The sequence below is a fragment of the Procambarus clarkii genome, unplaced genomic scaffold, assembly GCF_040958095.1.
Source record: "Procambarus clarkii isolate CNS0578487 unplaced genomic scaffold, FALCON_Pclarkii_2.0 HiC_scaffold_136, whole genome shotgun sequence".
NCBI lineage: Eukaryota > Metazoa > Arthropoda > Malacostraca > Decapoda > Cambaridae > Procambarus > Procambarus clarkii.
In genome coordinates, this window is record NW_027189169.1 from 321978 (window position 1) to 349039 (window position 27062).

Genomic DNA, 27062 nt, shown 5'->3' on the forward strand with positions numbered 1-27062 from the left:
GTGTTGGCCTACCTCGACGACTGGCTGGTTTGGGCTCCCAGCCAGTCAGCTTGCTTGCTAGCCAGGGATTTGGTTCTTTCCCAGCTCGCCAGGTTCGGGTTCTTGGTGAACTGGAGGAAGTCCCATCTGGTTCCCTCTCAGGTTCGGACTTGGCTGGGTCTCGTGTGGGACTCTCGGACCGCCTCCTTGTCTCTCCCTCCGGAGTCTCTCCTGCGGCTGCGGTCCCGCCTTCGTCTGTTTCTGGAGGGCCCTCGGGTCACCCGGCGGTTGCTCGAGGGGCTGTGCGGGAGCCTGAACTTCGCGATGGTGGTCTACCCGCCGGGTCGGGTTTGGCTTCGACGGCTGTTCTGGTTCCTTCGGGGTTCCCCCTTCCGCCTCTCTCGCGATCGCAGAGTTCGACCCCCGGGGGACTTGCGTCGGTTGCTGCGTCACCGGCTTCCTCTTCGGGTTTTTCGGGGTTCAGTGCCTTGGCGCCTACCCGAGCCCTCGCTCGATGTGTACACGGATGCGTCGTCTCTCGGCTGGGGTTTTGTGACCAGTGCTCACCAGGCCGGCCAGGGGCGTTGGGATCCGTCCTTCCGTCGAGCTCACAGTACGGTGCGGGAGTTCGCGGCAGTGTGGTTTGCTCTGGGGAGGATTCGGGTGGCCCGCGGATCGACGATTCGGCTCCATTCGGACTGCTCTCCGGTGGTTCATTGCCTGAACCGCGGGGGTTCGATGCGGTCCTTGTCTCTTTGGGGTTGGTCGCTTCGGGTGACTCGTCTGCTGAGTTCTCGGGGTTTGGCTCTCCTGGCGGTTCACGTACGGGGCGTGTCCAACGTCTTGGCCGACGCCCTGTCTCGCTTCGTTCCCCTCTCCACGGAGTGGACGGTCGACGACGAGTCCTTCCGTTGGCTTTGCCAGACGTTCGGGCGCCCCGAGGTGGACCTCTTCGCGTCGGTGTGGTCGCGGCGTCTTCCCGTTTATGCGGCGCCCTTCCCCGATTGCGAGGCCGTCGGGGTCGATGCCTTTCGGCTCGACTGGTCGAGGTGGGGGTTCCTGTACCTCTTTCCCCCAGTTCGGCTGTTGCTCCAGGTCCTGACTCGCTTAGAGACTTACCGGGGGAGAGTTGTCCTTCTGGCCCCTTGGTGGCCGGCCCAGCCTTGGTTTCAGGCGCTGGTTGCTCGGTGTCCGAACCCGAGGGTTTTCCCGCGGCTCCGCCTCTTTCAGCAGATCGGGCCAGTACGTCACGTAGCTGGTTCGATCTTCTCCTCGAGTCTTCGCGTATGGTTTTTTTGACTCGAGTCTATCATCATCTCTATGGTGATCAGGTGGCCTCCTTGTTGGTGTCCCACCTGAGGGCTTCTTCTCGGCGGCAGTATGAAGTTTCCTGGCGGTCCTTCCGTTTCTTTTTGCGTCTTCGTCGTGTTAGCTCCTTGTCTGTTCGGGTGGTCTTGTCCTTCCTCTCGTGGTTGTTTCAGGACCGTCATCTTATGCCTAACACTGTCGCTTCGTATCGTGCGGCGCTGGCGGAGCCGCTTCAGCTTGCTTTCGGTATCGATGTTACGTCTGCGCCGTTTCGCAAGCTGTCTCGTGCATTGTTTCACCTCCGGCCTGCTCATGCGTCGCCTGAGCCGTCCTGGTCTTTGGACAGAGTGCTCGCTTTCCTTTCATCTCCTCGTTTCGTTGTGGCCCCTTCGGTCCAGGATTGTTTTTCCAAGGCACTTTTCTTGTTGGCTTTGGCCTCTGGGGGTCGGGTAGGGGAGCTTCATGCTCTCCTCCGGCGCAGGGGTTTCTGCTCTTTTGGTCGTGGTGATAGTTTTGTTCGTTTGCAGCCGTCTCCTTCTTTTCTGGCGAAGAATGAGACTGCTGCGTTCCGGAGGGGTCCATGGGTGGTTGATGCTTGGTTGGTCAGGCCGGGGGTGCATCATGTTTTGTGTCCGGTTGCGGCGCTTCGCCGTTATTTGCGCGCCACAGCTTCTGTGTCCGGGGACGCGCTGTGGGTTGATCCGGTTTCCCTTCTTCCCTGTTCGCGGGTTCGGGTCTCTCAGGTCGTCCGCAGGGTTATTAGGTCTAGCCAGCCTGCGGTCTATCCCCGTGCCCATGACGTTCGTAAGTTCGCGGCTCTTGCTGCCGTCTTTGGGAATATGTCTTGGTCTGATATTCGGGCGCGGGGATTTTGGCGGTCGAACAGGGTCCTGGCTGCTCGTTACCTTGTGAATGTCCCTGGCCCTCGTCGGGCCTGTGTTGCTTTGGGTCGGCGGTTGCAGCCAGTTGTCTCGGCTTCGAGTTGAGGGGTGAGCGACGACCGCCTCCCGGGTAAGTCCCTCTTTTTCTGTCTGTGGGTAGTTAGCTCCGGGGAGCCGACGGGGCTCCCCCCAGAAAACCAGCGTTGAATGTAATGAAACGCCATTTTCTGGGTGAGTCCCGGAGGCTCCCCGGCATCCCTCCCTCCCTCCGGTCGGCGGTTTTTCGCGTTTTTGACATCCAGCCTCAAGAACTGAGGTGTGGGTAGCCGGCGCGGGGGGTCTGCGGCTCCCCCTTCCCCCTCCCGGGGAGGGGGGAGCTGCGCAGACAGCGGCGCGGCAGTGTGTGACGTCACACTAATTTGCTTGTTTTCGGTTGGGGAGTTCTATCCACTAGTTCGGTATTAGGTAGCAATTTTAACCAGAATAGGGGTTTGTTTTGGGGCGCTTACCTTTCTGGGTGCCTGTTCCGGTCGATGGCAGACATAGAATGCTTCCAACTACACGGGGGCTTCTATAGGCCATTGCTCCCCTTGCCTCTCTGAGGGGGCCCGGTTCTGGCCGTGGTCCCCGGTAGGCCTAAGAACTCCATACACATGACTGATGCCAAAGTCTGACATTAGCATATCAGCCTGGGATAGCTCCGGGGAGCCTCCGGGACTCACCCAGAAAATGGCGTTTCATTACATTCAACGCTGGTTTTTTCCTTCTTTGTAACACTTGTCTGTAGTGAGACATCACATTGTCATTAATAAGATCAATGCAACGGCCTGCTAAAGCTTTATCTGGGTGATTCTTTTCAGCAAAACTTTGCAGTTCTTCCCATACTGCACACATTTTCTTAATTAATGAGGAAGGGCCTAATGCCTCCTCCTCTTCCCCTGAAGATTTGTTATACTGCCTAGCTAGTTCAACAACACGTGTACCATTTTCATGTTTATGAATGATCTTTTGTTTTTCCTCTATTGTAATTCTCACATGTGTTTTCTTGCCTTGAACCTTACCACTAGCTTTCTTGGAACCCATGGCGAGATATATAATAACAACTTTTATGTTCAACTAGCCCAAAAAAAAAGAAAAAACCTGTAAATCCTTGCATGGAATTCAGGTGGGATAGTCACTAGGCGGGAGGCACTGGTAAACTGAGACGTGAGCGCCGTGCCACCACCCACTGGGTCAGCCATACGCGTATCAACAAACTCGTATCCTGAGGTAAAGTTTGTAACCCTATTCAAATTTTCTGAAGAAATCAGGCTCGTAACCCAAAAAGTTTGTAAAGAGCGGCATTTGTAAACTGAGGTACTGCTGTATTACAAACCACATCATCAAATTTGTAGATGACACAAGGATTTATGGTAAAGTGGGAAATGATAATGATATTGAAGCCTTACAAAGAGATCTACATTAACTCCACAAATGGTCAGAAGACTGGCAAATACTTTTTAATATCAACAAATGCAAGACCATGCATGTGGGGCATAACAACCCATGCCATGACTACCACATTAATAGCATTACATTACATCAGATTGATGAAGAAAATGACCTTGGAGTCAATATCCATCACTCATTAAAAGTTGCACAACAGGTGGGTGCAGCAGTCGGAAAAGCTAACCAAACTCTTGGGATAATCAAGCATACTTCTGACTATAAGGAAAAGAAGGTAATGGTTCAACTGTATAAATCTCTGGTGAGGCCCACTAGGAGGTCTGGTCGAGGACCAGGCCGCGGGGATGCTAAGCCCTGAAATCATTGCAAGATAAGGTAACCCCCATTTGGATTACTGTATCCAAGCATGGAGACCTCATTCTCAGGAGGACATACCTGCTCTGGAGAAGATGCAATACCAGGCAACAAAAGTCATTCCAGAGCCAAATCATCTCTCGTATCAGGAATGCTGGAAAGCCACAGGGCTAACTAACAACACTGCAAACCAGGCATGACAAGTGGATCTCATTGAAACTTGTAAAATACTGAACAAGTTAGTGGATGTTGATTCAGATATTTTTTTTTCAGAAGGTCAGATGTAACACAAACAAGGAACAACGGTTTCTGTTTCAACAAGCCACAATGTAGGACAGAAAACAGGAGATGCTTTTTCACCCACAGGGTTATTAACCACTGAACTGCTCTGCCTCCAAATATGGCAACTCCCTGGTGCACAGGAAATAAATTCTTTCCCAAAAAATATTTTCTTATATTGATAAAAATGCAGTCTCTGATCATGGGAAACTAAAAAAAAAATTGTTTGTGACATACTTTAGCCGCAATGGAGCTGAGAAGTTGAGCAAATTATGGGCGCTGAGTGATGGAGCGCTCGAGGTCACTAGGCCCCGCGACCCTGTGGGGCAGCAGTTGCCGCGAATATAATGTTTCACAATTATTTTGATGTTTCTCATTCGTTTCTTCTCTTGTTTTTTGCTGTAATATTATTCAAAAGTGTGTAATTTGTGGAATTTATATATAATAATTCAAAGTGTGGAACATCGCTATGCTCAAAATTATGGGGCTCATATATGTGACACATATATTATATTTTATGACCAATCAAACAGTGTTTTTGTTATTACACTATATACAAACATTGTATATACCCATCTACATATGTGTTCACCATAACAAACCACTAGGTTGGTATGGTAAGCCCAAAAAACAAGAGTGAGCTGCCACACCCAGCCAGCCCTCCCTCACTCCTCCAGCACCTTACTCGCCAACATTCCTCCTCCCACCATACTGTTGTTTTTATTACACTATTTACATATGTTATGTATAAGTATCTACATGTTTTATTTACCATAACTATACAACTAAGCAACTATTGTGTCCAAACAGCTCAGTGGCCATCATATACTGCATGACAAGTCACACAGCAGACGACGCTACGAGTACGACGCCACCTTCCTCGCCAAAATGGCTCCTCCCAACATACTCCTGTTGCTGTTATTACACTATATATACACATTATGTATTAGTATCTATATTTGTGTTTACCATAGCGAACCACTAAGCTAGTATGGTGAGCCCAAACAAAAGTGCTGCCCCAAACAGTGATGATATCTTGATTCTCTCCCTCCTCACCAAAATTCCTCCTCCCACAATACTACACACAGGACTAATTATCACCACAATCCTGCTATTATCACAATCCTGATCACTAAATCCTGTAAATTGACCACAAATTTATTTTTTAAAGGAACATAAGAAGTCATTTGAAGATTCCTAGATGAACTAAATAATGCTGTGGTGCTGTGGCTAGCGCTGCGAACATCTTGAACAGCATTGATTCAGTGATATTTGAACATTGTACGCAGTCTTCATCACCCGGCAACATTCCTGGGTGTGAGAGCCTCGGTACTGAGAGAAACCAAGGCTGACGCATGCAGCACGAGCTCACAGCACTGCTGTTCAGCTTGTGACCACAGCATCGCCTTTTTATATATAGTATATAAATATATATATATATATATATATATATATATATATATATATATATATATATATATATATATATATATATATATATATTATATTATTAAATATGACCGAAAAAGTAAGATTAATAATTCTAACACGAATTTTCTCAATCTTTCGTACATTTCTTTTCACTGTTGGAGGTAAATCAAAAATCAATTCTCCAAAATTCATTTTTATTTCTAGTCTGACGCGACACGAGCGCGTTTCGTAAAACTTATTACATTTTCAAAGACTTTAGTTTACAAATACACAACTGAATAGAACTTACGCATCTCCGATTTTATATCTACATTTGAGTGAGGTGGAAGGGGTGATGTGGCATTAATCAACACAAGACAGAACAAGAGGTGGCATTAATAGGGTATTAATTTCATCAACACAAGACAGAACAAGGGGTGGCATTAATATATATATATATATATATATATATATATATATATATATATATATATATATATATATATATATATATATATAATATAAAATGTATGTCAAAAAATATATTATAAATATATAAAAATACAGTATTACCTCGCATAACGATTGCCCCAAAAGACGAATATTTTGGGTAACGAACGGCCTGATCGGCATCAAATCGTCCCGTATGACGAACGCTGGTTTGAGTAACGTCAACACCACATGGTGGGGTCGCGCTGTTTCTTGCACATTCTTAGACGCCTCCGACGATGCACATAAATTATGTTGTTCTTGTTTAAAGATGCTAATGATGCTGGGATATAAAAGGGTGACTGCTGAGATGTTGCAAAGCATTGACGTTTTTGTAGGAAAAAAGAAATGAAATTTCTGAAATACAACAAATGTCAAAAAGGTTCGTTCGGTGTTCGGCAGGTAGGCTGCTCCATTATAACAATCTTTCTTTGTTTCAAATGTGTTCCATTTGTTTTTTATTTGTCATTTACGTCTCAATAATGGAGCAGCCTACCTTACATACACTGAGTAAACCATTATGACATTTTCCTTTCTTCAAATGTGTTCAATATTTATTTTTCATTTGTCTTATAGCAAAAGGTTCGTTCGGTGGTCGGCAGGTAGGCTGCTCCATGTTTCTTACATACAAAAAACGTAAATAATACAAAAAATGAAGAATTTTGAAAACCAGTACAAATGTCAAAAAGGTTCGTTCGGTGGTCTACAGGTTGGCTGCTCCATGTTTCTTAAAAAAAAAAAAAAAAAAAAAACGAAAAATAAAAACTGTTGAAACAATTTGAAAAAATGGAAAAATGTTATAAAGGTTCGTTCAGTGTTTGTCGGGTAGGCTGCTCCATTATTGAGACGTAAGTGACAAATACAAAAACAAATGGAACACATTTGAAACAAAGAAAGATTGTCATAATGGAGCAGCCTACCCAACAAACACTGAACGAACCTTTTGCTATAACGAATATGAAAGACAAGGGCTGCTGGCTGGGTTAGTAGTGCGTGAGCAACCATTTATGGCACACGTGCCTCTGGCTCTCAAACACCTGTCCCACACGGTGTAGAAAGACTGTGCTCAGTCGGTGCAATTCAGACCCTATTGTTTGAAGAACACAAGGGTCATAACATTGGTAAAGCTAGGCGCAATAAGGGCTTAACACAACGATCGGATGCCAGTGATACAGCACCTATGAGGATGATACAGCGAGCGTATCCAGGTGTAGCTCTGAGCCCCACCCTTGCCATCTCTAATGTATATAGATGATACATAGATGAATCGTTTTCTGCGTTCAGTGATGATGCATCTGATACAAGTAGCATAGATGAACAGTGTTAGCGGCTTCCATGGTGGTGGTGTTCATTGATATTTTCAAGAAAACCTGAATCTCTTCCTGACTGATGGACACTCTTTGAGGCTAGCTGAATCTCTTCCTGACTGATGGACACTCTTTGAGGCTAGCTGAATCTCTTCCTGTGTGGGACCTTACAAAGCGATCTTTTCAAGACTACCTTACAAATTGAGCTTTTCCTATAATCGTTTCAATACTACTTTATGCTTTACAAGCTTGGCTACATACCACCTACAAGTACTAAAGCCAAGGGTGCACGCGAGTGCGTTATTTGCAAGCACACAGAACGATGAAACAGGAAACGAAAATCTATCTGTAGCCGGTGCAAGGAGAGCAAAGTCGCGCTGTGTACCATGCATGCATGCATGGTACACAGGACCATGGACTACTTCGTTGACTATTACGCACCTCCAAAGTACTGGGTGTGTAATACAGTGTGTTACTGTGTAAATAGTATGTGAAACTGTACATATTGTAATTTTAGTGAATTTTTACCACGTAATATTGTGACAATAAACATTTAATGTGGACACATTACTGACACATGTATCACAGTTTCATGGAAAATTATGAACATTCTACTGTATACATATTGTAAAGGTCACAAATATGCATCATATAAGATAAAAGAAACAAATAGAACCGCATTGGAAATGCATAGAAAAAATATTTGAAAATATATTTGTGGCAACACGCGGTGCTTGAATGGCCCGCGCGACCGTGTCTGGGAGCTTCACACACAGGCGACCAGCCCCTGATGACGTCACAGCGCACCTTGTCCACGCCCTCACAGCCAAAGTAAGTGGAATTTTGTAATTATTTTTACATAGACATGTTCAGGGACGGTAATTTATCATTTTGCAAAGAAAAATTATATTTTGGGGAACATTTGATGTCATGCACACTGGGGAAATTTCACAATAAACACAGTGCATCACACTGGTTATATGGGGGACACTCGTTTTGTATGACGTCCGTTTCACATGACGAACATGGAACGGATTAAATTCGTTATGCGAGGTACCACTGTATATAAAAAAGCCCTATATATATATATATATATATTTATATATATATATATATATATATATATATATATATATATATATATATATATGGCTTCCTACAGCAGCCCTAAGTTAAATGTGTATGACACCCTTCTGAGGTCCATGCTGGTGAAAGTCCTGACCCTGCCATTGGACGACTCTCAGTGGGAGCAAGCAACCCTTCCTGTAAGACTCGGCGGCCTTGGTGTCCGCACAGCCTCCCAAATTGCTCTACCAGCCTTCCTTTCCTCCTCTCATGCATCTCACGACCTCATCAGAGATATTTTACCTGCAACCCTAAGAGATTCAGCAGGAATACACGATCCTGCTTTCACTGAATGTTCAAATCAGTGGGATGTTCTTGCAGCCCCAGCAACCATTATAGAGCCAACAAAACAACACAAACAGTCCGGCTGGGACCACCCTCTAGTGGAAAAAGTAGCTGATGCCATGCTCAGCGTCGCAACATCAGACAAGGAGAAAGCCCGCCTCAGAGCAGTGCGTGCCCTCCATGCAGGAGACTTCCTCCTGGCAGTACCCATGTCAGCAATGGGCACGCGCCTAGATCCAGAATCCCTTCGTGTAGCAGTGGCCCTCTGCCTTGGTGCCCCAATTCACACTGAATACAAGTGTATTTGCAACAGGGTGGAAGCAGACCAATACAGACTGCATGGGTTGTATTGCGGAAGCACAAAGGGCTGGCATGCAAGACACAACGAGGTCAATGACATCATCAAGAGAAGCCTCGTCTTAGCTAGGTGCCCAGTGGAAAGAGAACCTCGCATCCTAGGGGTCCAAAACCCGGATTTCCCCGCACTTCGCCCTGATGGCATCACCATATACTCATGGAAGGAGGGTAGACAGTTGGTGTGGGCCTACACATGTGTATCCACCCTGGCTGACACCTATGTACACTTCGGAGCTGATCAAGCAGGTGGGGCGGCCAACCACAGGGAAACAGCAAAATCACTCAAGTACAGGCGACTGGAAGGTCAATACTTCTTTGTTCCCATAGCATCTGAGACGCATGGCCCCTGGGGCAAGAGTGCCTTGGGATTTCTCAAGGAATTGGGTTCCAAGCTCATTGACGTCACCAGAGACCCAAGGGCTTCCAGTTTTTTGTTTCAGCGTCTCAGTGTGGCGATCCAGAGAGGAAATGCTTGCTGCGTCCTCGGTTCCTGTCCAGAAGCGGAGGAGCTTCAAGAGATCCATAACCTTTAGGCATTTGTCTTGTATGTTTTGTAACCTTTAAATACACAATAAAGGAAAAAAAAAAAAAAGGGAAGGGGGTGGTAGGAGAAAAGCACACAGAAACTGTATTGGAGGGGGACCTACATTCCCTCCAATGCGTTGTGTGGTTTCCTCCGAGGCTATGGGTCCCCCTTCTTCCAGCCAGAGGTGGTACTCCCTTCCCTATTGTTCAAAAAAAAAAAAATATATAAAATATATATAATATATGTCAAAATATATATATAACTGGTATTATTTAGCCATGTTAGTATTACAGAAGAGCCTGAGTGTGATAATGACTGTGTACAATGTTCAGATATCAGTGAACACAGTGCTGTTCAAGATGTTCACAGCACTAGCCACAGCACACTGCCATTGTTTGGTCCATCTAAGAATCTTGAAATGCTTCTCATGTTCCTTTACAAAATAAACGTGTGGAAAATTATTCTTTTGCAGGATTTAGTGACCAGGATTCTGATAATAGCAGGATTCTGGTGATAATTAGTGATGTGCATAGTATGGTGGGAGGAGAAATCTTGGTGAGGACGGAGGGAGGGAGGTAACATTAGCTGGCTGGTGTATGGCAGCCACTCTTGTTTGGACTCACTATACCAGCTTAGTGGTTCACTATGGTGAACACAAATGCAGATACTTATACAGTATATAATGTGTATATATAGTGTAATAACAGCAAAAGAAGTATGTTGGGAGGAGCCATTTTGGTGAGGGAGGTGCAACCTAAGCCCGAACAGGGAGAAAGAACTCCCCCCCCCATAAGAAACAAGGAAACAGGCAAACACCATCAGCCCGCCACGTTGCTTTTCCATGCAGCTCCCCCCCATCCTCCCTGGCCAGGGGGAGAGTAGAAAAACAGCACAGCTGGTTGATGATGTTTGCTTGTTTAGGTGTTTCTTTTGGGTGGAGTTCTGGCTCCCTGTTCGGTCTTGGGTTGCAATTTTTGAACCACATTATATATACCAGGTGGAATTTTGGGACGCCTATCTTTCTGGGTGCCTAACTCTGGTCAATGGCAGATGGAAGACTCCTAAACAAAGTGAGGTTTACCTTAGGCCATTGCTCTCTGCACCGCACTGGGGGGGGGGGGGGGCCAGGTTCTGGCTCATGGTCCCCAGTAGGCAGAACTCCTTCGATTGAAGCCCCAGACTTGTATAGGTAATATTAGTCCGATAGCTCCAGGGAGCTTCCGGGCCTCACCCAGAAAATGGCGTTTCATTACATTCAACGCTGTTTTTTTATACCTATGATATTGTGGTACAAACACTTATGAAGGAAGCAACACAAAAACAAATGATATGGTGTCATAAACAATGTTGGGAATGAATAACAACTGCAAACAATGACAAAAAGCATATTTTTCTTGGGGAAGCCCTGTCGGCTTCCCGGAGCTATCCAGGCTAAATTGATATGTATTTCATTCTGGCATCAGTCAATGCATGGAGTTCTTGCCTACCAGGGACCACGAGCCAGAACCTGGCCCCCTCTAAAGAGGCACGAGCAGCAATAGCCTATAGAGACCATCCCCCTGTGGTTCGGAGCATTCTATGTCTGCCATCGACCAGCACAGGTATCCAGAAAGGTAAGCGCCCCAAAACAAACCAATATTCTGGTAAAACTATTGCGACCAAAGGCCGAACAAGTGGACAGAACTCCCCAAACGAAAATTAGCAAACTAGCATGACGTCATCATATCGCCGCGCCGCTGTCTGCGCAACCCTCCTCCCTGGGAGGGGAAAGGGGGGTTCCCCAGACCCACCCGCCGGCGACCCAACCTTCAGTTCTTAGGCTGGATGTCAAAAAGACCGAAAAACACCGCCGACTGGAGGGAGGGAGGGAGGGAGGGATGTCGGGGAGCCCCTGGGACTTGCCCAGAAAACAGCGAGTCATTACATTCAACGCTGGTTTTCTGGGGGGAGCCCCGTTGGCTCGCTGGAGCTACCTCACCACAGATAAGAAAATAGGGAAGGATCCGGGAGGCAGACGCCATGCGCCCAAACATAAAAACAAGACCACAGACAAAATGAAAAGACCCTGCTGATAACCCGGGAGACCCGAACCCCAGAACAGGAAGGAGGGAAGGAAGGGAACCCGGGCAAACCAAAATGCGTCCACAGCCCCAGAGGCCAAGACATGCAGAGAACAGCGAAGAGCCTCAACCGAACCACAAAGGAAGCAGCAGACCCAAACATGACCTGGAAATAAAAAGACTGCGTCAAATGAACAACCTACCACGAGGACCAAACGAGGCAGAAAAACACGGGTGCTGGAGGGGAGCGGAAAACTCCCCGCCCCGCCCCTAGAGGGCAACACCAACAGAAAAAAGATACCTGAAAAAACCCACCAGAACCGAAGGGATCACGACAAACCGAGAAGAAAGAAAGAAAAAGAAAATGACTACCCAGGCCAACGACCAACGACTCTTGCGCGACCAGGAAGTGCAAGAGCAGGCCGGAGGTGAAACAACGCCCAAGACAGCAAGCAGAATGGAGCAGAAAGAACAGCAACACCGAACGTAAGCTGGAGAGGCTCCGTCAGCGCCACCCAAGACGAGGCGACAATACCCGTCACCAGACGACGGTCCTGGAACAACCCCGAAGAGAAAAACTAGACAACCCTATCGGAGACCGAAGAACCCTTCGCAGTGATAGGAAAACTGAAAGGACCGCCAGGAAAACTACACACTGCCGCCAAGACAAAGCACTCAGGCGGGAGACCAACAACGAAGCCACCAGTGCCCACACAAGCGACGAGAACTAAAGACAAAAACCCGAGATGCGAAGACTCGAGGGGAAGAACAAACCAGCCTTGTACAGGGCTGGTCTGATCCGCAAAAAGAGGCGGAGCCGCGGTAAGCCTTCAGGATCAAAAACCGAGTAAAGCAGCGCCCTCAACCAAGGCTGGCAAATCCAGAAGGAACAGCCGCCAGGGAACCAGGAACCCAATCCCAGCGAGCCGAAAAGGAACCGACGCGGGCGAGCAGACATGCCCCATCTGGGAGGAACCCTCCCAGGACCCCTGAAGGACCAACAAGGCCAAACACTGAAGAGCCAGGGTTCAGGCAGAGGCCAACGAGGAAAACGAGCACCACAAGCTACCCCGCAACCAAAAGTAGCAGCGCAACCAGCTCCAGCAGGGAAGAACGACACACGCATCTCTGAGGCATACAGGTGGAGAACTTCGCAGGACGTGTACCGCAGGAAAACTAAAATGTACTGTCTCCACTCGATCATCTGGACTACATGGGAAGGACCCCCAGCCGGATTATCACGTGTTCCGGATAATGGTTCTTTTTCACCTACGAGTCCAAAAGTGACCATTTCCAACTATTTTTATACTACAAACAACATAATTTTAATTGCCTTGCCACATATAATTATTAAATATTCAACAAGAAACCTCAACTTACCTTGTTGGTGTTCGTCTTCTTGATTGATGCCACACATCTTGAAGTTAAGAATTCTTAACAATTTACGTAACCTATACTAACAGAACACTAAAATTAACACTTTATATTACTGTACAGTTCATTAGCAAAGTTAGTTTTGACTGCCAGCTGCTGAAGCCTCACTGGTTGAAGGCGCTTGGCTTGTGCCTCACTGGTTGAAGGCGCCTGGCTTGCGCCTCGCTGGATGGAGGCGCCTGGCTTGCGCCTCGCTGGTTGGAGGCGCCTGGCTTGCGCCTCGCTGGATGGAGGCGCCTGGCTTGCGCCTCGCTGGTTGGAGGCGCCTGGCTTGCGCCTCGCTGGATGGAGGCGCCTGGCTTGCGCCTCGCTGGTTGGAGGCGCCTGGCTTGCGCCTCGCTGGTTGGAGGCGCCTGGCTTGCGCCTCGCTGGTTGGAGGCGCCTGGCTTGCGCCTCGCTGGTTGGAGGCGCGTGGCTTGCGCTTCGCTGGTTGGAGGCGCCTGGCTTGCGCCTCGCTGGTTGGAGGCGCCTGGCTTGCGCCTCGCTGGTTGGAGGCGCCTGGCTTGCTCCTCGCTGGTTGGAGGCGCCTGGCTTGCGCCTCGCTGGTTGGAGGCGCCTGGCTTGCGCCTCGCTGGTTGGAGGCGCCTGGCTTGCGCCTCCTTGGTTGAAGAACACGTAACTTGTCTTTAATCTAGGACAACCTTCTTCCTCTTAACACCTCCAGAACGATTGATGCTGCTACCAGACATAGTCTTGGCCAACGATGTTTAAAGTTACTATGAAAATAAAAAACTTATGTAAAAAAATATTTCACTAATGGCGCAGCACTGTGACGCCACACTGGTTGAGGTGTATAACAGTAACTTGTCATTAAGGGGCCATGGTACCAGGATATAAGAAATTGTTGTAGGGTATTCATAATTTATTATCCTGATACATGTGAAAGGTGCTGCACCTAGGCCAAGTTTCAGCATCTCAGCCTAAATAGAGACGGAAAAAAAAAAAAAAAAAAATTGAATTTTTCAACCATGTTCAATTGATTTCACAGCCCACAATTGTGAACCAAAATCATTTCTACGACACGCAGGTATGACCTTACTATATAATAAAGATTTGCATGTCACATCAGTATCCCAGATGTATTTATTGCAATAATACAGATTTATAAAAGTTTCCCAAAAACGTATGCAACAAAATGAAGTGTATCATTATTTATAAAATCAATAAATCTACGTAGATAAGAATAATGACATCCGTTTATAGAGGCGTAAACTCTACATATAATGTGCAAGTTTCATGTAAATTGAATAATAAATAAAGGCTGTGAGACCGGATCTAGTTGTAAAAGTTGGAGTTGCGTAGCGCGCGCGACAAGATACACATACTCGCGGTCACCCGTGACAATGCGTGATTTACGCATTGCGGCCAGCTAGTACCTTCTATGGAGAGCTCGCATGCATCTAGCTTTCAATGCTTGTCTCTTGTTCGTTTGGTAAGTCATATTGCAGTACAAATAACAATAATAGCATGAGTTCTGGGAGATAGTGTGAGCGCGCGTCAGCGATACAACCACCCCCCACGAGAGACACAGAGTCACTGATGGGGCTGAGCCACATACCACCCTCTCTCACACGATACTGTTGCCAATGAGTGAGTTTATATTCATTTTATGCATAACATGTTATTTTCAACGCTATTACGAAAAATAAGACTTCTACAACATAAGATACAATACCCCGCGGCGCACTCACGCCGCGAGGACCAGATTCACGAAAGTTGCAGCGGGAAATTTGACTCTAATTACGTTAATTTTCAAGATATCATTAAACGGTTTGGACCAGTGTTGCCAGAACGTTGTAGTATTTTTCGTAATTTTTCGTAAATATTCCATTTTTCTTCGGATTTTCGGTTACCATGGCTCCTTAATTATTAGGACAACTTTCTTCCTCTTAACACCTCCAGATCGATTGATGCTGCTACCAGACATAGTCTTGGGGAAAAATATTCAAAGTTATTATGAAAATAAAAAAGTTATTTAAAAAAAATATTTCACTAATGGCGCAGCACTGTGGTATAAAACGAGGGACGGGAGCACATGGGTTGACCAGTGTTGGACGGGTCCACTTGGGGCAGTTATAGCACGTTACGTAGGCCGCCAGGAGGAAAAAAACACAATATTTTTTAAGGAAATTTCAGCCTGTGCACATTGCTTTTAGGAAACTTATATATTTGTTATTACATAATTACTAGTACTTATTTCATTTGTTTTTGGCTATGATTAATTGTTCTAAAATTAATGGTAATTCCTGTACCCAGGTGGTCCCTCCTGACGCTCCCCTCCCACCCTCCCAACACCACCCACCCACCCCCACCCCCTCCTCCACCATGCGTCTAGAGCCACAGGCAGACGGGATTAATACGGCACAATCGAATTTTTATCTGGCAAAACCAGCTTTTATCCGGCTCTCATGGCCATTTTGGCCGGATATTGAGATACAGTAACTTTATCTGTTCACGATTTTGGCCGTATAAGGGCGTTTTCTGGATGTTCGAATCCCGGATAATCGTGCGGTTACAGTACGTTCCGGAAGAGGAACAAAGAAAAGCCGTAGCCAGGACCGGAATCCTAGCTACCCCTGTCCCAAGAAAGTTGACAGGGGCTTTCCCCAGAAAACAAGCGTTGAATGTAATGAAATGCCATTTTCTGGGTGAACCCCGGGGGGGCTCCCCTGCACCCTTCCTCCCTCCGGTCGGCAGTGTTTTTGCATGTTTTGACATTCAGCTTATGAACTGAAGGGTGGATCGCTGGCGCGAGGGTCTGGGGCTTCCCTCTCCCCCTCCTGGGGAGGGGGTAGTTGCGCAGACAGCAGTGTGGAACCGTGATGACGTCATGCTACTTTGCTAATTTTTATTTTGGGAGTTCTGTCCACTCGTTCGGCATTCGGTAGCAATATGTTCACCAGAATTGGGGTTTGTTTTGGTGCGCCTACCTTTCTGGGTGCCAGACCCGTCGATGGCAGACATAGAATGCTCCCAACCACACAGGAGGGGGGGGGGGTTCTATAGGCCATTGCTTCTCGTGCCTCTCTGAGGGGGCCCCAGGTTCTGGCTTGTAGTCCCTGGTAGGCAAAAACTCCATGCATATTGACTGATGCCAGAAAGCTATACAGTATATCCATATCAGCCTGGATAGCTCTGTGGAGCCTCCGGGTCTCACCCAGAAAATGGCATTTCATTACATTCAATGCTTTTTTTTTTTACCTATGTATGCTAATTAGATGGCAATTACTTTTTGCAACAAACTGAGAATCCCAATTTCACTGCTGCTCCACCCCTCTAATCCTCCTTCCCTGAGGAATCCAGTATTTTTGGGGGAGATCTGTTTGGAAGATTTTGCACGACATCTTTTATGATAGTTATGAAATTGAAATTAAAAAATATTTCAATAATTAAATGTTTACTTTCAGATATGGCTTAATTTTGCCAAATAAAAATAAAGGCCCTACGTCTCTTGGTACAAGGAAACTAAATCCTCTGCTTGACTCAGATGATGAACTTGAGCAAGATGATGAGGCCCCTCTTAACTGGGTGGAAGCTTCTCTCAAGGTACTGTAACAAATATATTTTGTAGCACATTCTCAATGTGTATAATATACAATATTTTATTTGAAATGTGTAAGTACTGTACTCAAGCAGCCGGCCTCTAAAGGTTTCCCAACGTCAAGAAAATGGTCAAATTAGTGTCCTCTTCTAACCTACCTACCAGAGGACCTCAAAACAGAAAATGGGACGGTACGTCACTTTCGCGAGTCACTTGCATTTTCTAGTACAACAGTTTTTGGCAATATGTAATATATACAAGCAAAAAGCAACATTCTTTGTAGGAGGACAGGTTGCCTCAAGTGTAGTTACAGTATGAGAGCTTTACTCGTGGTGTTCCGTCTTCCCGATACTCTTTATCATAGGATGCTTTGAAACTATCAACAGTTTTGGCCTCCACACTTTTTCATTTAACCTGTTTCAACCATCTACTTCACTGTTTGCAAAAGTGAACTTTCTAATATTTTTTCGGCAGCTTTGTTTCCTTAGTTTGAACCTACTACCTCTTGTTCTTGAAGTAGCAGTTTTCAAAAATTTTCTTTGTCAATTTTGTCAGTTCCTGTTATTGTTTTGTACATAGTGATAGAACAGAGTAGATATGATCACTACGTACAAAACAATAACAGGAATTGACAAAATTGACAAAGAAAATTTTTGAACACTGCTACTTCAAGAACAAGCGGTAGTAGGTTCAAACTAAGGAAACAAAGCTGCCGAAAAAATATTAGAAAGCTCACTTTTGCAAACAGTGAAGTAGATGGTTGAAACAAGTTAAATGAAAAAGTGTGGAGGCCAAAACTGTTGATAGTTTCAAAGCATCCTATGATAAAGAGTATCGGGAAGACGGAACACCTTTGGTATATGCTGTGTAACACCTCTAAACTCTTGTCATAGCTCTGGTTTTTCAGTTCTGAAGCCATTTAGTTGCATGATTTTGCACCCTTTCCAGTTTGGTTATCTGAAGCCTTTTCAACCCAACAGTTGGGGTTTTCCAGCTAAAATTGATTCTGGATAAATTTAAGGAGTTCTCAAAACTCCGACATATCCGAACAGAAATCTGAATAATAGTAAATTTGGCCAGATAACTGAAAATGGCATTGAGAAACCTATGCTTACCAGAAAGCCAAGGGCCTTCAATCAGTGAAGCCTTAGCATTTGGCAATCAAAACTGATCTTGCCAAGCTTATGTACAGTAATTTTAGTGTTGTGCTGTGTTAGGTTCATAAATGATCATGAATATAAAATAAAGAAATACATTACCTTATATTGTACTACAACAAATCATAATTATTACTAAAAATTGCTTGTGCCAGCTGTACAGTGTATTTCCATGCTAAAATAGGGGATTTATTTTCACCCACGTAACATATCGGAAGATGAACAGGCACAAAACTGGAGTGACAGCGAGCAACAGGATAATGTACAGAATCTAGGAGTTATCTCTCACCCCAGTAGGAACAATGAAAGAAATTTAAAGTGCTTTTACACTAATGCCAGAAGCCTGGTGAATAAATTTGATGTGTGCATACACGGAGGCCACAACTACAGAAACATTGGCATAAGTGAAACATGGGAATGAGAGGACATTATTGAAGGGGAATTCCTCCTTCCAGGGTATCATCCACTGTTCAGAAGGGACAGAACAACAAGAGCAGGTGGTGTACTGCTTTATATGAAAGAGGACCTGAATGCAACCACGAATGAGGAACTGAACACCATGGGATCCTCAGAGTCTGGATGGTGCAATATAAGGTATTGGATGGTGCTCAAGATGGTAACATACTGACAGTGGGAGTCGGTATGTTACCATCTGACATACCACCTCCTGGGTAAGTCACTCTTTTTTTTTTCCTTTTGTTTGGTTTAGTAGCTCTAGGGAGCCAAAGGGGCTTCCCTCAGAAAACCAACATTGAATGTAATGAAACAATATTTTCTGGGTGAGCCCCTCAGCAGGGGTGCCAGATTTGAGTTGCCAAAAGTTGCGATCTGAAGAACTACATGTCACAAACTTTACAATAAAAGTAGCCAAACATTTTTTTTTCAATTGATTCGCCTTTCAGAATAAACAGCCCAGCTTATTTTAACTGTCGCCGAAAAAGTAGTAAGTAGTGACATACATAGCTGGCATTTTAATTGAATACAATTATCATAATTGGTAACCCAATTGGGCTACAAGTAGCCCAATCTGGCATCCCTGTCCCTGAGGCTCCTTGGCACCCTCCCTCCCTCTGGTCGGCAATTTTTTGCTTGGGTTTTGATGCTCAGCCTCTGAACTGGAGTGATTTGGTAGCCGGCATGAGGGGTCCGGGGCTCACCCCTCCAGGAGATGAGCTGTGCGGATAAGCGATGCGGTGGCAGAATGGGACGTTTGCTTGTTTCCCTGTCCACTGCACTGCACAATGCGTCATGAGGCTCTCGGCGGGTGGTGCGCAACGCACCTCAGGGATCTCATAGGTATAGCGTATCATTCATAACTCCCGTGGCTACACGGGGGTTCACATCAGCTTCCTCAGGGCTCTCCTAAACAGTCACCATATAAAAAAAAAATCATGGGCAACATTCCCGGGTGTGAAGGCCTCAGTACAGTACGACCTCGATTCAAGGTACTATATTGGACCAACCCCAGTGCATTGGAGCGTTGGATTCGTTGCAAGAGGTGACCTTCAGGAGGCATTTGCGTCAGTGTCCTTTTATTTCTTGTACACAATAAAAATGCATTATCATATTATATTCTGCACCTATATACAGTATCCACTCGATTTAACGGCCTATATGGGGCTGTACCCTGGTCGTTATTTCCGGAGCTCTGGTATTTCCGAAGTAAAGTGTCGGTAATTTTTCAAGTAACGTTCAGGTAAGATATATTTTATACAGCCAGTCTCTGGGTCCATCACTGTAGTGCCTTCTACCCTGTAACGTCACAGATTCATGGCACATTGTTTTGATTTGTCATGAGACTGGAGTATTCATTCCGTGACTTTGTTGGACATATCGGCACAATCAAGGAACATCCATGCACCATGTCGGCTCCAAATGCACTCGTTGTGTTAGTGATGGCTGACTGGTGGGTGGATGGGCAGGCAGGCAGGGATGGAGAGGCTGAAATGTACGCAGGCAGGCAGGGAGAGGCTGGGAGGTAGGCAAGGAGGGAGAGGCAAGGAGGAAGGCAGAGCTTGGGAGGGAGGCACGCAGGCAGAGGTTGGGAGGGAGGGAGGCATTCAGGGAGAGGCAGGGAGGGAGGCAGGCAGGCAGAGCTTGGGAGGGAGGCAGGCAGGCAGAGCTTGGGAGGGAGGCAGGCAGGCAGAGGCAGGCAGGCAGAGCTTGGGAGGGAGGTAGGCAGGCAGAGCTTGGGAGGGAGGCAGGCAGGCAGAGGCAGGGAGGGAGGGAGGCAGGCAGGGAGAGGCAGGGAGGGAGGCAGGCAGGCAGAGGCAGGGAGGGATGCAGGGAGGGAGTGGATGGAGATGGATGGTAGGATGGAGATGGATGGATGGAGGGAGGGAGGGAGAGAGGGATGGAGCTATGGTTGTTCGGATGAAGCAGAGAGAGTGTGTGTATGGGAAGTTTGGGGGGGGTGGGGGGTGTCGTTGGTGGGGGAAGGAACCGGCTCGCAACCAGATGTTTGGATGGAAGGAAGGAGGGAGGGAGGGAGGGATGGAGGGAGGAGGGAAGAAGGGATGGAGAGGAGGGAAGGAGGGAAGAAGGGATGGAGAGGAGGGAAGAAGGGAGGAAGGGAAGGAGGGAGGAGGGGGAGAGATGAAGGGAGGGAGAGATGGAGGGAAGGAGGGAGGGAGGGATGGAAGGAGGGAGGAAGGGAGGGATGGAAGGAGGGAGAGATGGAAGGATGGAGAGATGGAAGGATGGAGGGAGGGAGGGATGGAGGGAGGGAGGGATGGAGGGAGGGAGGGAGGGAGGGATGGAGGGAGGGAGGGAGGGAGGGAGGGAGGGAGGGAGGGAGGGAGGGAGGGAGGGAGGGAAGGATGGAGGGAGGGAGGGAAGGAAGGATGGATGGAGGGAGGGAGGGAGGGAGGGAGGGAGGGAGGGAGGGAGGGAGGGAGGGAGGGAGGGAGGGAGGGAGGGAGGGAGGGAAGGAGGGAGGGAGGGAAGGAGGGAGGGAAGGAGGGAGGGAAGGAGGGAGGGAAGGGAGGGAGGGAAGGGAGGGAGGGAAGGGAGGGAGGGAAGGGAGGGAGGGAAGGGAGGGAGGGAAGGGAGGGAGGGAAGGGAGGGAGGGAAGGGAGGGAGGGAAGGGAGGGAGGGGAGGGAGGGAGGGGAGGGAGGGAAGGGAGGGAGGGAGGGAGGGAGGGAGGGAGGGAGGGAGGGAGGGAGGGAGGGAAGGAAGGAGGGAGGGAGGGAGGGAAGGAAGGAGGGAGGGAAGGAAGGAGGGAGGGAAGGAAGGAGGGAAGGAGGGAAGGAAGGAGGGAAGGAGGGAAGGAAGGAGGGAAGGAAGGAGGGAGGGAAGGAAGGAGGGAGGGAGGGAAGGAAGGAAGGAAGGAAGGAAGGAAGGAAGGAAGGAAGGAAGGAAGGAAGGAAGGAAGGAAGGAAGGGAGGGAGGGAGGGAGGGAGGGAGGGAGGGAGGGAGGGAGGGAGGGAGGGAGGGAGGGAGGGGAGATGGAGGGAGGGGAGATGGAGGGAAGGAAGGAGGGAGGGAAGGAAGGAGGGAGGGAGGGATGGAAGGAAGGAAGGAAGGAGGGAGGGATGGAAGGAAGGAAGGAAGGAAGGAAGGAGGGAGGGATGGAAGGAAGGAAGGAGGGAGGGATGGAAGGAAGGAAGGAGGGAGGGAGGGAGGGAGGGATGGATGGAGGGAGGGAGGGAGGGAGGGATGGATGGAGGGAGGGAGGGAGGGAGGGATGGATGGAGGGAGGGAAGAAGAGAGGGAGGGAGGGATGGAGCACAATGGATGTTGAAGTGAAGCAGACGGCGTGTGTATGGGAAGTATGGGGGTGGGGGGGGGGGGGGTGCCAGTGGTGGGGGAGGGAAGAGATAAGCCTAACACTTGACCCAGTTAACCAGATGTTTCTTAATTAAATTCTGGATGTACATCATATATATTTTTGCTTACAGATTTTGTTTAGTAATAATATTAGGATAATAAAAAGTTATAAAATACTTGTTTCATGAATGCTTTATTAGATGGAGATTCTCCAGGCGGTCTCTGGCTGGCTGGCAGTCTACTGAGCCATTTCCCAGAAGGGTCTTGGGGGGGATGGGGAGGCAGAAAGTGAGGGTGTGGGGGTAGAGGTTCAGTGAGGGTGAGGGAGGGGATGAAAGGGATAGGCGGCCTGCTTGCCATGTGAGGACCCTCTGATGCCAAGACAAACTCAATACCGACCTTCGGTAATATCGACCGCCAGACCGTTATACGAGGCTCTAAATACCGGTCTCCCAAACCGGTCGTTATTACCGGCAGATCGGTATAAAAGAGGCCGTTAAATTGAGTGGATACTGTATTACTACTCTACTAAAAAAAGACTGTGTTTCAGTTGTTATTTACCTTATTGTTAGAGTAATGTCCATCTTGAAGTCTCATGGAGTTGTGAATGCTATACAGTAAATATGTACTGTAGTGTATTATGTCGTTAGCACTGTTGATTAAGTAGTTCTGCTGTATGTTGAGTACTACGATACAGTTTATGAAAACTATTGTACACTAAAATTACTGCAACTTTAATTTTAACACTATGTATACACTTAAATTTAGCACTTGTTCAAACTGTTCACTCCACACACGATGTTTTTAGATGTTTGCATCAGCTTTGCTGGTGCTCGCTGCTGCTGTGTTGGCTTCAGCTGCTTCTGAGCTGGTGCAGGCTGCTGTTATACTGGTGCTGGGTACGGCTGTGCTGGTGCTGGGTACGGCTGTGCTGGTGTGCTGGGTACGGCTGTGCTGGTGCTGGGTACGGCTGTGCTGGTGCTGGGTACGGCTGTGCTGGTGCTGGGTACGGCTGTGCTGGTGCTGGGTACGGCTGTGCTGGTGCTGGGTACGGCTGTGCTGGTGCTGGGTACGGCTGTGCTGGTGCTGGGTACGGCTGTGCTGGTGCTGGGTACGGCTGTGCTGGTGCTGGGTACGGCTGTGCTGGTGCTGGGTACGGCTGTGCTGGTTGGTTTTCTGCCACTAGTTTACCTTGAGGTTACCTTGAGGTGCTTCCGGGGCTTAGCGTCCCCGCGGCTCGGTCGTCGACCAGGCCTCCTGGTTGCCGGACTGATCAACCAGGCTGTTGGACGCGGCTGCTCGCAGCCTGACGTACGAGTCACAGCCTGGTTGATCAGGTATCCTTTGGAGGTGCTTATCCAGTTCTCTCTTGAACACTGTGAGGGGTCGGCCAGTTATGCCCCTTATGTGTAGTGGAAGCGTGTTGAACAGTGTCGGACCTCTGATGTTGATAGAGTTCTCTCTCAGAGTACCAGTTGCACCTCTGTTTTTCAACGGGGGTATTCTGCACATCCTGCCATGTCTTCTGGTCTCATGTTTATGAAAAATATTGACTCCTTTTTGTTTGTTTCCTTCCTTTTGTCATGTCCTTGAGACAAATATCTTTCATCATCCTTAGGTGTTGATAAAAGCCTGGTAGCTCTGGATTGTCAGTTTGTGAAACAATATCAAGGAGTTTTTCAACATGGAACAATACGTCAACACATGTAGCAGATTGTAACCTCCTATCAGGCTCATCCTCATCTTCTTCTCCGTCTTCGTCAACAGTTCCAGTAACATTTTGTACAATCTCATCATCTGTTAAATGACCAATTGGTGGATCGACTGCATCAATATCTAACCACTCCTTCACATTGTTCAGCGTCAACTCCTCACCAGTGGCATGCAAGTCCTGATAAATTTCATTTGAAAATCCTTCTAAATCCATTTCTTCCGCAGTCACTTCATCAGCATGATTAAGCAATCGGAGTTTTTTCCAACAATTTCTTAATGTTGACTCTTTTGACTTCATCCCAAACTTTAGCCCAGTTGTAAATTGCTTCCTTAATTGAGTATTTTTTGTAACGTTCCAGTGTTGCTTGACCTCACGAATCGGTTCCTTGTCTTTTGTCTTCATCTGACTCAAACACCACCATGATTTCTTTATTCATTGCTCATCTGTAGAGCCTTTTCATTGCATATATAACACCCATATTCTTTGGCTGGATCAGGAGGTGGTATTTAGAGGTAAGGCCATACATTTGATGCGTCCATCATGTGACGCTAATGTGTCAAGCCCTACACGAGCTGGGGCATTGTCAACCAAGAGTAATGCCTTGACATCATTCCATCTCACTCCACACTTGTTTATCTGAAAATCTCTTACTTCTTTGCAAAAAGGATTTTTGAACCAGTCTACAAAAATATCAACAGTAAACCAAGCTGTTTTAGAGTTGTTGTAGACCACAGGTAGTGTGTTTCACAGGTAGTAGACCTATTCTGGTCTATTTTCACCAGAATAGGTGTTTGTTTTGGGACGCCTACCTTTCTGGGTGCCTAACCCGATCGATGGCAGACATAGAATGCTTCCAATCACACAGGAGTTTCTATAGGCCATTGCTCCCCCTTGCCTCTCTAGAGGGGGGCCAGGCTGTGGCTCGTGGTCCCCGGTAGGGCCCATAAGAACTCCATACACATGACTGATGCCAAAGTCTGACATTAGCATATCAGCCTAGTAAGCTCTGGGGAGCCTTTGGGACTCGCCCAGAAAATGGCGTTTCATTACATTCAACACTGGTTTTTTTTTTATCACAATCAGGGGTCTTCTGTAATACTATCATCGCTAAATAATAGCATCTACATATATATATATTTTGACATTTTTAGGCGATGCCGTGGTCACAAGCTGAACAGCAGTGCTGTGTGCTCATGGTGCGTGCGCCAGCCTTGGCTGCTCACTCAGTACTGAGGCCCTCACACCCGGGAATGTTGCCCACAATTTAAAAAAAAACGGTGTCTGTTCACAAGAGCCCTGATGAAGGTGAGGTGAACCCCCTGTATCCGCGGGCCATTTAAATCTTGTGTAGTACTCCAACACGTCATATGACGTGATGCGCACTTTTGGGTATGTTATTCAATACGTCATACGACGTGTTGTGCAGTTTAAGGGTTAAGACAAGAATCTCCCCAAGAGTTAAGACTCCAACCACACACACACACAAACTAAGTACTATAGTGGTACCTTCGTTTTCAAATTTAATCCATTCCCAGAGATGGTTCGAAAACTGAAACAAATTTTCCCGTAAGAAATACTGTAAACTGAATTAATCCATTCCACACACCCAAAAATGTTAATTTGACCACTGAACCGCACAACGTACCTGCAGGCCCTCGACAGGGGGTGTGCAACGCGCCTCCGGGTATTTTTATTTTTAGCGTATGATTCAAAACTCCCGCAGGTACATGGGGTTCACATCAGCTTCCTCAGGGCTCTTGTAAACAGACGCCATTTAAAAAAATCTTGGGTAACATTCCCGGGTATGAGAGCCTCACTACTGAGTGAGCAACTAAGGCTGACACATGCAGCATGAGCTCACAGCACTGCTGTTCAGCTTGTGACCACAGCATCGCCTAATAATGTCAAAATACAGTGATACCTCGGTTTAAGAGTTTAATCCGTTCCTGAAGACAGCTCGTATTCCAAAAACTCGTAATCCGAAGCTAATTTCCCCATAAGAAATACTGTAATGGGAAATGAATTAATCCGTTCCTGACTACCCAAAAACTTCACTTCAAACTAAATTTTATACCTAATTTATCTAAATAAACTTACAAAACTATGTTCGAGTTATTACTTACCCTTGCTGATGAATGCTGTTGGTGTGTGAAAGATGGTGAGGAGGGGTGAGGAGGAAAGGTGTTACTGTTTGGAAGTCAGATGTAGATCAGGTCTTTCTATGGGCTACAGAAAATAATATGGTGTTTAACGAAGATAAGTTCCAGCTCATGCGCTATGGAAAAAATGAAAATATAAAAACGGAAACCACGTACAAAACTCAGGCAAATCATAACATAGAACGAAAAGGCAATGTAAAGGATCTGGGTGTACTCATGTCGGAAGACCTTACCTTTAAAGAACACAATAAAGTAGCCGTCACAACTGCAAGAAAAATGACAGGTTGGATAACAAGAACTTTTCACACTAGAGATGCTATACCGATGATGATACTTTTCAAAACGCTTGTGCTCTCTAGAGTGGAGTACTGCTGCACAATGACAGCACCTTTCAAAGCTGGAGAAATTACTGAACTGGAGAGCGTGCAGAGATCCTTTACTGCTAGAATCCACTCAGTAAAACATCTAAACTATTGGGACCGACTAAAGAGCCTAAAACTGTACTCCCTTGAGCGCAGGTGGGAGAGGTACATAATAATTTACACGTGGAAAATATTAGAGGGGCTGGTCCCAAACCTGCACACAGAAATAACATCACATGAGACCAGAAGACATGGCAGGATGTGCAGAATACCCCCCGTTGAAAAGCAGAGGTGCAACTAGTACTCTGAGAGAGAACTCTATCAACATCAGAGGTCCGAGACTGTTCAACACGCTTCCACTACACATAAGGGGCATAACTGGCCGACCCCTCACAGTGTTCAAGAGAGAACTGGATAAGCACCTCCAAAGGATACCTAATCAACCAGGCTGTGACTCGTACGTCAGGCTGCGAGCAGCCGCGTCCAACAGCCTGGTTGATCAGTCCGGCAACCAGGAGGCCTGGTCGACGACCGGGCCGCGGGGACGCTAAGCCCCGGAAGCACCTCAAGGTAACCTCAAGGTAGGGAGTCCCCTTCCATTATAACATCATGCAGTGAGGACCTCTCTGGGGTGCACTCCCTGGCACATTTTGCCTGCATACCACTGGGACTTGCTTGTCTTACTAAGAATCTGTCTAAAGACACTTGTTTTTCCCTACATTTTAACACTTGTCTGTAGTAAGACATCACGTTGTCATTTAAAAGGTCAATGCAATGGCCTGCTACAGCTTTATCTGGGTGAGTTTTTTCAACAAAACTTTGCAGTTCTTCCCATACTTCATACATTTTCTTAATGAAGAAGGGATATCCTCTACTGCCTCTACTCACAGCTATTTTCTTAGGTTGAACCTTACCACTGGCTTTCTTGAGACCCATGGCGAGATATATAATAACAACTTTTATGCTCAAATGGCCAAAAAAACGACAAGAAACTGTAAATCATTGTGAAGAATTCAGGCGGGATAGTCACTGGGCGCGAGGCACTGGTAAACTGAGGCGCGATCGCTGTGCTACCACGCGCTAGGTCGGCCTGTACGCGTATCAACACCCTCATCTTCCG

At 47.0% G+C, this 27062-nt stretch overlaps 1 protein-coding gene across 2 annotated transcripts in view; it reads left to right on the plus strand.

The window, feature by feature from the left end:
• Window positions 1–27062, plus strand: part of LOC123756890 (nuclear speckle splicing regulatory protein 1) — a 142557-nt gene that overhangs the window by 34183 nt on the left and 81312 nt on the right. Inside the window, exons 1-2 of one of the 2 annotated variants that reach the window (XM_045740302.2) lie at window positions 16653–16786; window positions 18394–18532. In XM_045740302.2, the coding sequence (XP_045596258.1) occupies window positions 18518–18532 (15 nt within the window). In that variant the 5' untranslated portion in view covers window positions 16653–16786; window positions 18394–18517. Of the gene's footprint in view, window positions 1–16647; window positions 16787–18393; window positions 18533–27062 lie in introns of those variants that run through there. The other variant, XM_069320451.1, reaches the window with a different exon arrangement.